The sequence below is a fragment of the Gopherus evgoodei genome, chromosome 2 (genome assembly GCF_007399415.2).
Source record: "Gopherus evgoodei ecotype Sinaloan lineage chromosome 2, rGopEvg1_v1.p, whole genome shotgun sequence".
In the NCBI taxonomy this organism is placed as follows: domain Eukaryota; kingdom Metazoa; phylum Chordata; order Testudines; family Testudinidae; genus Gopherus; species Gopherus evgoodei.
The window spans coordinates 174,560,857-174,577,034 of NC_044323.1; the positions used below are offsets into that span (position 1 = coordinate 174,560,857).

The 16,178-nt window shown below is 42.3% G+C and overlaps 1 protein-coding gene across 2 annotated transcripts in view; it reads right to left on the minus strand.

The window, feature by feature from the left end:
* Positions 1-1,542: 1,542 nt before the first annotated feature.
* The window catches only part of PXDC1 (PX domain containing 1), a 36,372-nt gene continuing 21,736 nt past the window's right edge, over positions 1,543-16,178 (minus strand). The window contains exons 4-6 of one of the 2 annotated variants that reach the window (XM_030552321.1): positions 12,954-13,065; positions 11,816-11,923; positions 4,545-4,626 (exon numbers count right to left, since the gene is read on the minus strand). In XM_030552321.1, coding sequence (XP_030408181.1) covers positions 11,830-11,923; positions 12,954-13,065 — 206 coding nt within the window. In that variant the 3' untranslated portion in view covers positions 4,545-4,626; positions 11,816-11,829. Of the gene's footprint in view, positions 4,627-11,815; positions 11,924-12,953; positions 13,066-16,178 lie in introns of both variants that reach the window. The other variant, XM_030552320.1, reaches the window with a different exon arrangement.

Here is a 16,178-nt window from a genome sequence, read left to right on the forward strand (position 1 = left end):
TACAGTTGGTGTTCCCGCTCCCTGGCTTTTATCATCTAGAGGCTTGTCTACATGTAGCATAATGCAGACTATAGGGGTGTTATTTCCAAAGAGCACTAATGTGTTTCACATTAATTGGCCCATATAGACCCTGCTGGTGCACACTGAAGGTTCTCTAGTGTGATTCAATGTAATGTTCTGAAACAGCACTACATTAAAGCGCATTAGGGAACAAATGCGCTAAATTCTAAACCAGGGGTTCAATAAGAGGGATGCAAAACTTAAATGAACAGGCAGGACATTTTTATTCATATAATAAAAATGACAGTAGGTCCTATTTAGAGAAGAATTTTGGGAAATACTCAAAAAAATCTCATTACAATATATTAGAGAGAGTCCCTGAAACCTTCAGTTTTTTGGACATCTACATAGAACTTGAATTGCTAAAAATAATTCCCCCAAAATGAAATTAATAACCCCCCCAAAAAACAAAAAAACTCCCAGAGCCCTAAATAGAAAGCTGTATGATTATTTTTGACAACCCAAAGTAGTAGTATTGTGAACAAACATAGCATCCACCCACAACTCATGCTCAATAATATTAGTCAGTCACTGGAGTTGTACAGCTTTCAATCGCCGGAGTTGTACAGCTCATTAAATCAGAAGCTTTTGTTCATTTGCAGTTCAAAGTATTAATCTTTAAAAAAACTTTAATAAACATGTATGGATTATAATGAAGATCAACAGTGATCTATCAAAAAGTGACCTGGCCGAAAGCAAAAGCTGGCACTGGCGGCACCAACTATAATTAAGGTTGTATAACACTTCCTATTATAAGACCCTGTTTTCAGTTGCTTTTAACTTTGCTAAACTTTAATCATTTGGGCTGGATCTATGTCCACTAAAGCATACTCATTTTTAGATACTGGAACAGAACATAGTATTCCTGAGTCTCATCATTCCTCTGCTGTCAGCAAATACCTTGAAACTCACTGACAGTGCCCCATCCTCCTCTAGTGCTAGTCCACATAGCAGTAGTAGGTTGTCATCCTCTATCAGTTACTGTTAGGTCAAGTGCCACAGATCTGCATGGTGGATCTAAAGTCTCAACCCTGCTGATGACCCATGTGTGTGTCAATACAATGCCACGTGACGGAATTTCTGTTTTTTCACTTTGCTTTTTCAAAACAAAAACAACCTAGATTGTGTGCATGCACGCAACCACACAAAACTACGCCATAGGCCTGGAAAGGACCTCGAGAGGTCATCTAGTCCAGTCCCCTGCACTCATATAGCAGGACAATATTACATAGACCATTCCTGACAGGTGTCTGTCTAACCTGTTCTTAAAAATCTCCAATGATGGAGATTCCACAACCTCCCAAGGCAATTTATTCCAGTGCTTAACTACCTTGGCAGTTAAGAAGTTTTTCCTAATGTCCAACCTAAACCTCCCTTGCTTCAATTTAAACCCATTGCTTCTTGTCCTATCCTTGGAGGTTAAGAAGAACAATTTTTCTCCCTCCTCCTTGTAGCAACATTTTATGTACATCTTTTCTCTTCCTGAGGGGTCCTGCCTCATTTGTTACACACTTTCCAACTTCTGCAACAAATGAAGCAAGGATCTTACAGACAACAATCTCCTCTATTAGACAGCCCTGATTTATCTCCAGAGCAGGCCCACTCTGTGCCTTGAATGAGGCAGGAGTCCTGTGGGAAAATAGTATGTGGTCATGTAATTAAAGACTGAATTGTAACACATGTGCAGGGGACGAATTAAGGTTGCACTGGCAAACTTTTGAGGACTTGACTTTGGAACCTTCATAAGATCCTTTTAATGTAGTGTTTTGTGTGCAACAGTCAGATAATATTAAGTGCATATTCTATGTGTGGCAGTGAACGCTCCTACACCCCTCATACTATGGCTTGATTTTTACTTAGCCCTAGATCCATTTTGAATTTTAGAAGTGGACATATTCATGATTAATACTTTATCCTTTTCCAAATTCATGTTTGGTACAAGGACTAAGGCCTCATCTACATGAGAAAGTTTCACCAATTTAACGAAAGGGGTGATTTCATAAAGTGTAGTCACACAGCTTTTTGCACAAATGTAAATAGTTTTAAAAAACAGAGTTACTTGAAACCAGTACAACTTCTGTTTATGAACTAAACCTTAATCTTACAGATTTAATAAAATGACCCACCCACAACATCTCCTCTCCTTCTGCAGCTTGACCTGTTTTCTCATTATGAGAGAGGTCACTTGCTCTTAAACTTAGTGATAATAATACTTAGCTTTAATATAACTTGTTATCCATACATCTTAACTTACTTTACAAAAGGTAGGTAAGTATCAGTGGATAACATTTACAAGAATACTTATGTCTCAGTGGAAGTCAGTGGGGCATAGGCACTTGTAAAATGGAGACAGCAGGTAGAATTTTCAAATGGGGAAACTGAGGCACGGGCAATGAAGTACAGTTGCCCAACATCCCATAGCAGGTTAGTAACAGAGCAAGGAACAGAGCTCAGATCTCCCAGTTCCCAGTCCAGTTCCCTTTCCATCAGATAATGCTGCTACCCAATAATAATCAGCTGGAAGCATAGACTGAAGAACTGTAGATAGTGGGCTAAGAAAATAAATCTAGTTCAAGAACACGAAACAAGGAAGTTTCCCATTACATTCCAGTTTAAGGAACTCCTCCACCCTGAGAAACTATAGATGTCAGATTTGATCTCATTTTCACCTGTATAAATCCCAAAGAGCTCCACTGAAGGCAGTGGTGTTAATCCATGTTTACACAGAGGTGAGATCAGTATCCAGCCCTGTAGCTTTCACTTGGTGTTAATTATATCTGCAGCATAAGCACATAAGCAGCACAGGAAAAGCAGCAGTTACGCAACCTGTTTCCAAAATTATTGGAGGGAAAAGCAGAGGACTCAGATCTCAGAGACTTACTCTCCATGAAAAATAAATTGAAGTCAACAGTTTAAATGGAAGATATCATACTTAAGGTGAGTTATTTTATTTAATTAAATATATATTTTTAAAACATACTGTGTAAAGGAATTAGGATTCTCAATAATTTATTATGTACATTAGCAAATTCTGTCTACTGTTGTTATACACAGAGCACTGAAGAGTATACAGGAGAGGAGCTGTGCCAAGTTCTTCAGGATCAGGGCAAAGCTATTGTACAGATAACCAGCTCAAAATGCACTCTTCTCAGTTCATATCTCTTTAAATTAATTCTGGCCATTACTACATTAAATGCTCGATGAAAGGTCAGGGCCCAATCATGCAGGGTGTTGAGCTCATATTGGGAGTTCAGGGTGCTCAGCAACTTACAAGATTGAGCTCTAAGAGAGGTTAACGTTGCACTACTCAGTAGTAAAGAGCCTTTAGGGTCTGATTCTGCCCTTTCTTACACTGGCGTAATTCCACTGAGGTGAATAGAATGTCATTGGTATGAAACCAGTGTAGGCAAGATCAGAATCAGGCCCATTAGGTCTATGGGGGTGGGTTAAGCAGACTATCTGAGCTGGGGTGGTTTCTTTTTTCCTGTCCTTGTAAGATAAGCTGTAGTTTATCTTTAATTCTCAGTCTCCACAGGGCTTAAATCTCCCCATTCTCTGGAAAGTAATACGCAAAGGTAATTATCCATCTTGTGTAAACAACTGCAAGCACTGCTCAGATTTCCTGGTCCAAGACAAAAAACAGATCCAAGTGCCTGGCATGCACTGACCATTCTTAGCAAGGCAGTTTAGCCTTCCTATCAGCTTTCCAGAACTCTGAAGTAATTCAAGGTACTGCAGCATTACAAGCTTTCCACTGCAATGCCAGTTTGTTTTCCTATTTCAGGAAAGAAGTCAGCTCTCGGACGATTAAACAACACCCAAGGATTAACAGAGGTAAAGTAATCAGATTGTGCATTGGTTTCCTGTAGGCACTCTATGGTATTTGTAACATTATATGTAAGGCACCTGTCATCTCACAGCTGAACACACAGCAAACTGTGGGACCTGTCTTAAGTGACCACATAAAGGGACTGACAAACACTGATTGCTTAACAGAGGTGGTCTTCTACTAAAGATGGAGTGGAACTGTACTCAGTACATCTGGGGATATTTTGTTGTGACTGCTAATAAGGGTAGTCTTTTGTACAAGTTGCACTGTATACCAGTGACCACTGGTGCCAAACAATAGCACGATCGCTTATGGTTTTGTCAGTGTAGTGGTTGCCATGGCCTTTGCCAAAATGATTTCCTTGGATCCAAGCAGCCCTAAGATCTTGCTACATTCCTTTCCGGGAAAAAGGAGTTTCTTGAAGCAGTTACTTCCTTGCAAGGTACCTCCTTGAGTCACAACGAAGAGCTAAGCTGCAAAATCAGTTTCATGGTATATCTGCAGCAACTTCTCTGCTGTTTTTAATCACACAGCTTTATTCATAGAAGAGCAATGGGAAAGCAGAGTCTATGAGCAAAGAAATCAGTTGGATGCTAGCTGACTGGGTCCCTGGAAAGCCTCAGTCCAAAATATCCGTCTCAAATGGGACCAGGTGGTAATATGTCAAGTTGGTGACATAGGCTGCTGGATCATCAGTGTCTTCTAGCTCTGAAGTAAACTCACTAACGGCTTCAAACCTAAAATTAAAAAAAAAAGTGTCAAATCACTTACACAACATGGGACAAAGGAGTAGGGGACAAAGGAAAGAATGAACAGAAACTGTGGAAAGAGAGGTAAAATAACTGAAGACTGACTCCAGGAAACAATGAGAAAGATACCTGCTAGGGAACCATGTGGAAACAAGTCCACCAACAAGAATGCTTTCTTGAGCTCTATCTTCAGCTAATGTTACTTGCCCACCTTTCAGGGCAATGGTTTGAGTAATTATTACCAACTAGCCTTAGTTCACATCAGACCAGAGTAACAGTATTTCTGATGCTTTATTGCAGCTTTAACTTTGTGCCAACTACTTTGTAAGAGAATGATCCTCCCAGGGATCCACCCCTTCTTCCAGTACCTCAGTGCTTCACCCTAATGAAGCAGTGCTTTGTTTTTCAGAATACTCCACCAAGGAAGGCCCATATGGACTGGACTACTGGTGGCTCACAGATCACAGTCTGTGAACCATTGACAGATTGTAATTACGCTTCTTTGATACATTGGCCAAAGTACTATGGTATCTACTGCCAGTTTCAGAATCATTGAGTGTTACATGACTAGAGAGACCCCCACATCCGACCCCCAGTTAACAGCTGGCCTCTGTCTTTCTAAACCATGGAAATGAATGGAGGGAGGATCAGTTTGTTTTCAGTAAAATAGGATGGCTATCTTCTTAAATACATGCGCTGAATGAAAACCAAACCAAATCTCATAATATAGTATGGTACCCATACGGAGGTAGTAAGTTATCCAACAGTGTTTATTAAAAATTATTACCACAAGGATGAGCACCCTAGTATGACAGTTGCCACCTATGGCTTTTGTCATCATAGTACTTGAGCATTGTGGATTTGTGATGCATTGTTAGTGTGTCATATGAAAGTTGGCCTAGGTCAAAAACAGTAGTCAAGTCATTCTCAAGAATTCTTTTCTCCATGACACCCTACTACCAACCAACCACAGGAAGTCTGTGTTCCCAGGAAGTCAATGTTCTATCAAGCAATGTCAGAGATCTAGGACAGGAGTTGATTAAATTTTACTAGCCAAGAGAAGTTCAAACTATGGTAAGTGCTTCACATGCAGTCATTCACGTAAGAAGAACCTCTAGGGCTAATCCCACTCAACCACAGACTCATATGCAAGTAAACCACCATACTCTCTCCTAGGTTAAAACATGCTGGTGTTGAAGGAAGGAAGCTAGCAAGGAAGCACTGGAAAAATGAGTCATGTAATTGAGGCCCAAATCCTCTCATTTCATTCTCACAGCCTTTGGCAGCTATTTCAAATGCTTCTGTTCTGAGAACACAGAAGACAGAGTCTGAATGGAATCTGGTTTTGTTTTGATTCTGAAAATGGAAATATAATCCTTTCCATTTATATACAAGGCTTTGCATTTGGCTTCTGCAACAAACCAGAATAAGGAACTAAACTATGATGGAATGACTACAATTTCTTGCAGAGTCTGTGTATCCCTCTCTAATCCCTACAGCCTGACTGCCATCCCTTACTCACACAAGATTTTAGCAAACCAAGTTTAGTTCGACCAGAATAAAAGATGATCCTAGTCTCAGTTTCTCCTCCTTTGACATCTTCTGCACCACCTTCATGCTGCTGCATTATGGGACCTGCCTCACTTGGGATGGAGCCAGTGCTCATATTTCCCGACATCTTGTTAGACATCATCGAATTCTCTGAAGAGAGACCAAACAGATGGAGCTTTAAATAGTTCAGTGCAAAGCTGGGTCATCACATTAATCTGAACTGATTAGACTGCTGCAGCTGAGTAACATGACTACAGTCATCCCAGCAACTCTTATCACAGATTGCCATCGGGGCATGCTATTCCAGAGATGAACCAAAAGTGCTGGGACAAAGAAATAGCAGCCAAAAGCTTCCAAGCCCACATCCAATTTCTCCATCAAACTCTTTCTTTTGGTTTCAGAAGCCTCACCAGTCATTGGCAGGAATGTTTTAAACACTCCGTTGCATTCTGACACCAGGCTTCTATCTATTTTCCATGGTCTTATGTCCAGGGTGAGAAAACTAGAAAAGCAGGAGACAGGTCTGTTAAGATTCTATCTTTCCCCCATCAGTATCTCCACTGAAGAAGAGATGACACTTCTGTTTAAAGTGGGACATACACCATAGACTCTGCAATATTTTAAAATCTTCATGTGAAGCTGAACTCAGTTAAGGAGACTGCTTCAGACAGCACAGCAGGAGGATACATAACATTCTTCTGAGTCATTACAAACAAGTCTTTTTCCCAAGTGAGAGTTTCTGAAACAATAGTTCTTCAGACTATTAATTACATGCAGAGTCCTTCCTCTGTCCCTCACCAATTAGTCCCTCAAAAGATACAACATCCTCACAAAGGGCCTATTTCTCCTCTCATTGTACACACGCAAAACAGGTAATTTCTCTCCTTACAATATGATTACATCAGTGTAAATCATGGGTAAGTGAGAGGAGAATCAGGGACAGTGTGCTGCTGATGAAGAAAGTATTAGCTTAATCTTCCTCTCATAATTTACATGATTGTAAGCCAAGAATATCTCCACAGATGTCAATGAAGTAACACTAGTGTAAAATTGGTGGGAGAAGAAAACCTGGTCCCATGTATCAGCCCGCATAAGATTAGTATCTATATAGCGCCTCTGCTCTTGATGGGTAGATCTTAAAGATCAGTGGTAGCATTTTCTCTTCCTGATAGTAAATGGTAGGATTTTACATTTCTGGCAATGTTCTATTCCCAACATTAGTATTTCAGCATAGCTCTCTATTTAACTTATTTGCATTTGCTAACATAAAAATTGCCTAGCCAGACGACCTCTACATGCTTAGAACACTACAGTGGGGTTGTCCTTAAAAATGCACATCTTCTGTTGCAGTGGATTTTTACTAGAAAGCGGCATGACCAACTCCACAGTTTTCATCACCTGCTGTTGGCCCAAAGGGTCAAAACAACCCTTGTAAGAGAAGGCTCATGTACAGCAAACCAGTGACTAAATTATAATGAGTAGAAGAGTCTATTTAGCACCTTTTCTCTCAAAGGATTACAAACTATACACACAGGGATCATTTCTGTCACCTCTGGGATGGAACAAAATTGTTTCACAGCATACTGCAACAGTACAACACATTTCAGGACAGGATGTGAAGAACATGGCCAAGTGAAATTCTAAATCTGAATCCTTCCTGGGCCATTCAATGTCACATAAGGCACAAGACAGGCTCTAAAATTACAGGGGAAATTAAAGGGGCAAAATACAATTATCCAAACTGGCATTTGGCCAGATCACCAGCACTAACTCTCCTACTTGCAAAAGTGCTAACATCATCATCTTTAGTGAAGAGTGATCAGGATTTCCATTTTATGGATCTTACAAAACACAGCACCACTCACAATCTAATGCCTCTGTCAGGGTTCCCTCCCCACTCTGAACTTTAGGGTACAGATGTGGGGACCCGCATGAAGACCCCCTAAGCTTATTTCTACCAGCTTAGATTAAAAACTCCCCTATTCCTTGGATTAAGTAACGTTGCCAGCACCAAGTGATTTAAACAATCATTTAGGGAGGGCCACTTGGAGCCCTATCTTCCCCAAATATCCTCCCAAACCCCTATACTCATTTTCCTGGGCAGGCTTGAGAATAATCCTCCAGCCCCTACACCTCCTTTCCTGGGGAGGCTTGAGAATAATATCCTCACCAATTGGTACAGGTGAACACAGACCCAAACCCTTGGATCTTAAAACGATGAAAAATCCATCAGGTTCTTAAAAGAAGAATTGTAATTAAAGAAAAGGTAAAAGAATTACCTCTGTAAAATTGGCATGGTAAGTACTTTACAAAATAACAAAAGACTCAAGAACATAGAGGATCTCCCCTCTAGGCAAAACTTTAAAGTTACAAATCCAGGGATAAACCTCCCTCTAGACGAAGAAAATCACAAGCCAAAATAAAAGTAAGCTAACACATTTCCTTATTATTACCTACTAATTCTAAGTTGGATTGCTTGCCTTCTTGATCTGTCTCCAGCAAGCACACAGAACAGACAAAACAAAGCCTTTTCCCCCTCCTCAGATTTGAAAGTATCTTGTCCCCTTATTGATCCTTTTGGTTAGGTGCTAGCTAGGTTACCAGAGCATCTTAACCATTTACAGGTAAAAGGATTTTGTGCCTCTGGTCAGGAGGGATTTTATAGTACTGTATACAGAATGGTGGTTACCAGAGGTGAAAGTAAGCTGATTCGGTCTGGTGTACCAGCAAGAGCCAGTATGCCATGCTGGACCACACCGGCTTCCACGGCGGGGACTTAAAAGGCTCTAGGCTGGAGTCTAGAGCTCTTTAAATTCCCTCCCACAGCTCGGCGCCCGGGCTGGGGCCGGAATTTAAAGGGCTCGGAGTTCTCGCAGCTGCAGGGAGCCGAGCCCTTTAAATCCCCCCTGCAGCTCCGGTGGCTGGGCTGGGACCGCTCAGGGCTCGGGCGGGGATTCAAAAGGCCCGGAGCTCCCATGGCTGCGGGGAGCCCCGAGCCCTTTAAATCCCCCCTGCAGCTTTGGCTGCCAGATCTGAGGGAGGGGGGGCTGTTAAAGTGGTGGCCAGAGCCCCAGGCCCTTTAATTTGCCCGTGAGCCCCGGGGGCTTCCAGCCACCTCTGCAGCTGGGAGCCCTGGGCTGATTTAAAGGCCCTGAGGCTCCCAGCCACAGCCGGTGCCTGAGGGTCTTTAAATCTTGTGAGGCCCCACCTCTTCTGGTTGAGGCCACACACACCGCCCCCTAGGACTCCAGCAGTACAGGTAAGTCCTGTAAGTTACTTTCATCCCTGGTGGTTACCCTTCCCTTTATATTTATGACAGCCTCTGAATGTTGGACACCAGTTCAGTAAAGACTTAAAGGAAAGAGTGCCATCTATTGAACCTCCAGTACCACTTTCTGAAGCATGGATAGGAAATCTGCACAGAATACCTACAAGTTCAAATCTAGCCAAGCCCTACTTAGCTTATGATATATTTGAGTTGCTGAAGAAAAGTGTGGATCTACCAGTTTTCATTTCAGGTGAGACTAGTCAGTCAAACAGGAATTAGCTCTTATTTCAGACAGAAAGCACAATCCAATCAATTCAATTGTACACAGACTGCAAATGGATTCCATAATACTCCAAAAAATGTATACTTTCACTCAAGATTATCAACCTACATTTACAGCTGCAATATAGGAAATCATCACTAACTGTCTTTGACAAAACCACATCTTATACAAGTGATTCCAGTTCTATCCCTTCTATAAAAATACAACTACAGTAAGGACCTCACTTCAGCCTAAGAACAGCGCATGTATAGATTTGCAGTTATTAACTTCTGAACGTTCCCTGCAAGAGAAAACATGCTACCTCTGAATTTAAAATATGAATGGGTAAAGACATCCTGTTTCATTGGCTTATTTCTTTCACCACAGTTCATCTGAAAACCCTGCATCAGTTATGTATATCACAGATTTTAAGGCCAGAAGGGCCCGTTCTGATCATCCAGTCAGACCTCGCACATAGCACAGGCCACAGCATTACATCAGCTGATCCCCGATTATAGCCTAACAACTTTTGGCTGCGCTACAGCATATTTTTAAATCAAGACTGGATGTCTTTCTAAAAGAATCTAAGTGTTGGAAAAATCTATTGTGGCCCTTGATAACCTGTTCCAACAGTTAATTACCCTTGCTATTAAAGATATATGTCTGCTTTCCAGTTTCAGCTTTGATGACTTCAGCTTCCAGAGACTGGATCTTTTTACGCCTACTTCCAGCCATTGGATTATGGCTCTATACGTGCTGCAGTTTAAACTAAGTTATCAAGAATCAAAGATTGAAACAAGGAGCAAGATCCTGGCCACATTAAAGTCAACAGCAAAATTCCCATTGATGACAACAGGGGACCTCAATATCCTTTAAACCAGGGATTTACCTTAGGGCCAGTGCCAGTCCTCAAATCCTCCCAGCGGGCCAATAATGTCACTCATGCTGCCCAGAACCCACGCCCCCCCAAACTCCACTACCCCACCTGCCTAAGGGTCTGGGAGGGAGTTTGAGTGCAGAAGGGGTGAGAGGTTGGGCTCTGGGAGGGAGTTTGGGTGGAAGAGAGAGTCCGGGGTGCAGGCTCTGAGATGGAGTTTGAGTGCTGGGCAGGCTCTGGGTTGGGGCAGAGGTGGGGGTGCACGAGGAGGGGGTGCAGTTGCAGGCTCTGGAGGGAGTTTGGGGGCTGGGAGGAGTGTGGGGAGGGGTGCAGGCTCTGGAAGGGAGTTTGGGGGCAGGAGAGGGTACATGGGGAGGGGGTGGGGGTGCATGCTCTGGGAGGGGGTTGGGGGTGCAGCACTTACCTGGGGGTCCAAGGTGGGGCAGACCAGGGGGCATCCGCATGCTACTGCCCCCAGGAACCCCCCCCCCAGCTTCCCATTGGTCACAGGGGTGCTCGAGGCAGGGGCAGTGAGCAGAGGCCCAGAGGCACAGACCCGCCCCACCCAGCCCCGAGCCCTCAGGAAGGGGCTTGCAGCCACTAAGCTCCGCTTCGCTGCTGGTGGTGGGTTGGACCCCAGGCCATTTTAAATTGCCAGGGGATGCGGGGGGGAGGGGGGAAGGGAGCGCACGGGGGTGGCATGTGGGGCCAAGGGAGAGACCCAGCCTCAAAATTGCTGGAGCTCCACAAGCTACACTGGGAAGGTTCTCGGGTTGCAGATGGCCCGCAGACCAGGACTTTGAGACCCCTGTTTTAAACCCTTTAGCAAACTGATACAGATCACATTCTAAATGAAGTTTAGAAAAGACCTTAAGTTTGGAAACCAAGTTTCTGTCCATTTTATCCATGATGTTTTTCCTCCCTTGGTTTTTACTGGCTTGACTAATGGGTAGTTCAATGTTTTTTATTGCAAATATTTAAAATTCTTGAATACACTGTTACCTCCATCTAGTTAAAGCTATTAAAGTGAAATATCAATCAGTTGGCATGACAGAACTTCACAGGAATGGATTTCCATAAAAATTAGTCTGTCAACATACTCATCGACTCAAACTCGATTTGAAAGCTTTATCCCCAAAGTGCCTACAACGCAGACCCAAAGGGGAAGCAATCACAAATAAGAAAGTATATTTTAGTTACTGAGTAATAAATTACTTGCCTCTTAAGAGGATTTCACTTCTCTAAGGATCCTTCATTTTTCCACACACTTGGTTCAATCCAGCTCTCACCAAAGTCAAAGTGTAACAGGTCAGTGTCCGCTCCTGTTCTGAGATCCACACAAACAGCCTGGGATGCTTTCTGTTTGTTAGCACCTCCATGAGTTTTACTGATATTACCTCCACCAAACCACCATCACAATCCTGTGCAGCAGCTCTCTCTGCAGTTTCCCCTAATCCTCAGCCCTTTCTCCAAGAGAGCGCTCTCACCATCCTGACCTCCTGCTTCCTCTGAACTCTGCGCGCAACCCCCCTTGCACTTCCTTTCTGTGCTTTTTAACTATCCTCTCAGCTAGTAGGATAATTAGCTCCTTAGCTCATCAGTCCTCCCACCCCACAGTTTGATTAGATAATTAAATACTCCACTCCTCCAGCAGGCCTTTTCTGGGGGAACTAATTAAAGCTGAGTGATCAGAGTGCTTGGTCAGCTACTGGTTCTCAGCACTCTGTTGCACAAATCAGACCTTTTGTACCTATCGCCCTTGAAGGCCCATGTTGCATCCACAATTTTTCCATCAGAAGAGGGCCAGTCTCTTTTAGGGACACTGCAACTCCCAATGGGAGTCTTTCTATTGATTTTTATGACCGCTGCAATGGGCCCTTAGGGTACGTCTGCACTGCAGCTACAGATGAGCCTCCCAGCCCAGGTGGACAGAGTTGGGCTAATGGAGCTCATGCTAGCATGCCAAATATAGTTGAGTAGATGTTGCAGCATGGCGTAGGCTCAAGCTAGGCACATGAGCTCAGGCCTAGCCAGCTCCCTGGGTCCGAGCTTGAGCGGGGAGCCTGAGCCTGAGCCTCTGCTGGCACTGCAATGGCCACACAGCTATTTTTAGCATGGCAGGTTAAGCCCTGCTAGCACACGTCTGTCTACCCAGGCTGGGAGGCTCACTCCCAGCTGCAGCATAGACAAGACCCTTACAGACCAGCCAAATTAACCAACCTTTAATCAGCCAGACTGGCAATTTTACCAACACAGGTCTTCCCACAGCACTGTGTTTGTCTGGGTACTAAAATTTTGTTAGGAGACGGTTACAATTAATTTAAAGACACTAATACTCAGGAACAATGTATACTTACAAGTGCTCTGCTGAATCTACATCCAGGTGCTTGTCTTTTCCGTTTGGTATGCTGTGGTCAATAACTATTGTTTCAGTGTTTGCTAAACAAAATCCATTAGATCGCATGATTTCTGTGGGGAGAAGGGAAGAAACAGGTAAAATGCTGAAAGTCTGAGATGGTTCCAGAAAAAGGGGGGAGAGGGAGGGCAACGGGGCAGGAATAGGGTGGATGCGCATCACACAAAGCTGACATTGCTGGAAACAGGATGTACTGAAGTGTCAGTGAACATCTGTGCAAGCTAATTTAAAAGAAACAGTCTTTTTATAATTTTGTAGCTTAATGATGAGCTGGGCTCATTTGCTGGCTTCATAGCCACTTGAGCAACACCTGAGCAATTTTACTTGTGATCAGTCCTACTGAACTCATGTGCTTGAATATTTGCAGTTCAGAACCCTACCACGAGAATATTTAACAAATCTTCCCGTCTGGGAGAAGGCCAAATTCTGCTCCCATTAAAGCCTGTTCCACTTCAGTGGTGTGGCATCTGCTCCATAAGGTTATAGTCCAACAGTACTCTTGATTGTATTCTTCCCAGACAGCAAGTTATCATAATTAAACAAAAAGATGAAGAAAAGAAATAATTACAACACTAAATCAACAACAACCTTGGAAGAAAATTAAACAATAGGTTTTCCAACAGCAATTTTCCTTGGGCCCAATTCTCTATTTCCTTGAGCCATGTGTACTCATTACCTCTCTGCAAATGCTACCAGCTCAGAATGGCTGAATTCTACAGTCATTCTTTATAGGTAGAAAGGTCTGACGCAATCCACATTGAAATCAGTGGACAGACACCTATTGACTTTATGGGGCACTAGATTCGCTCCAAGTGAATACACAAAGTTATGATGATATAAATACTCAGCAAGCTCACTTCAGCAAGCTTATACTTTTGGGGCCTGAATGCCATTGACTTCAATCAAGATTAGGCCCAACACTTGCAACTCAAATGACTGATCATTAATTAACAATCCTAATTAACTAAACTTCAAAGTTAAAGCTCTCAGGCTAGAAGTGAAGAAACATACCTGCATTTACTTTATAAATTCTGCACGAAACCAAGTTACATTCAGGGGGCAAATTTTCAACTGGTATACATGGATACAGCAGCATTGCCTTTAATGGTTTCTTACCCATTTACATCGGAGATTTTAGCCCCATGTTCATTAGAACACCTTTTCATTCACTGGGAGCAGCGAAAGTATACTGGGGCTGGCACATCTTTGGATTCTCCTCTCACTTGCACTCATTTCACACTGCCACTGATCTCAATAGATTTTTTTCCTGATCTACACCAAATTAAGAGGAGAACCAGGCCCTATTTGTTAGTTCTGAGCATTACCTGCAAGAACAACCAGGAACTATCCCGCTGTTGAAAGTTAGATGGGGTGGGTCTGGACACAAAAGATTTGCATCTTGAACCCAAAGAGTTTGCCACCCTGTGATACCTACCAACCTTAGTTGTGAAAAGACCTGAGGTTTGAATTTTTTACAATAGAGATACGTTTTTGCATTCAGACTAACACTCATGTGCCTCCATGTTTATGTGGAAAAATTAATCTCTGACTTCTAGCCTATTTTTTATTGCACCCAAGTTGAATGGAATGTATATGTGAGTGGTTTTACATTGAATCCCTCCAGACTTCCACATCAACTGTGACTCACTGTCAAACATTGTTCAGTAGATTGAGATGCAAACTCAAGGATCAGATTCTGCTTTCATCTGGTGAGCTTTGTTTGTTTCAAATATTTTAATCTGGAGTGGACTGTGTTGGACACAGTCTGGTTTTTTTTAGTGAAAACAAAATATTTTTGCAGAGTATTCTGAGGTTACAAGTCACCTAGAGAGTTGTATTAGATCCAATGTAAAGCAAGCTCTGCATGTCACAGTTTTTTCCAAGTGTCCTTGACGTGACCTAAGCATATTACAGCATTACTCCTGCAGTACGACGCATTTTAGAAGTTAACCTTTAGTGCCATCTGCTGGAACCATCAACTAAACAATGCAGTCATTTCAGTGTGTAAAATTCAGACTAGAGTTGTGTCAACTAAACATTATATTCTGGGCTTTGTTTTGAAATTCTCTATAACAGCCAGTCAGTCCATAAGACTGACTACCACAGAGTGCTTTAGGATATCCAGACAGATAGGAAAAAACAAATCAAATCAGGTGTGATTATAAACTGTAGGGCCTGACTATAAACTGTAGGAGTGAATTTGGGATTTAAAAATGTAGTCTTGTTCAGGTCCCATTGTTTCCTTAGCTCCTCTATGCATAGGCCTTGCCGAATCTACTCACTGCTAGTTCAGGCTTCACTCTTTGTATCTGAGCACTCATACATGAGAATTAAGATAGTGGTCTCCACACAATTCTTTACCTACTATTAAAAATATCAGTGACCCTCATTCTCTTACACCCACTTTGGTGTAACTTCGGGGGCTTCCACAAAGTTAGGCTTGATTTACACCAGTGTAAGAGGGAGCAGCACCAGAACTAGTAGCTGCCATCTTATTGCACTCTTAGAACTGCAACAGAATGGAGCCCAGACTATTGCTTAATCACCACATTCCATCCGCTTTTGGACCCATCATGTCACGCATGCAGAGATGCACACAGACTACGTTACTGTTAAGTAGTTATCTTTAACTACATTTTTCTTCAGAGAACAGAACAAGCCTTAAACCCTATAAAAACAAAAAAATTGATTCTCCAGGGTTTAACTAGTTCAGTTCCAATGGAGTTATACTTGATTTATACCAGTATAAGTGTTGAGGGAATCAGATCCAGTTTGTCGATTTTCGGTATTTTAAACTGCAATTTTTCCTAGACTTTCTTTTAAAGTACATTGTTTAAGAGCATTTTGTTTCACATTATATATTCTTAAGGCTGGATTCTGCCACCCTTACTGACACCGAGAAGCAACTTACTCTACACGTAGTCCCATTGAATATACTCTTTAGTGTGTTTTCAGAGAAACTTTTCAGGTATACAGAAGCAAAATAAATGGCATATAGTCTAGCACATCATGCATTTAAGTGGGTGACTGATGCAAGAACTGTGCTCAGAAATGATATATGTAATTTCTAATTAACGTATACATAATCTGTCTAGAAATTCATATCTTTGCCATTAGAACTGGCCTAGACGTCTTTGTTCTGTACATTAGTAAAATGACTAAAACC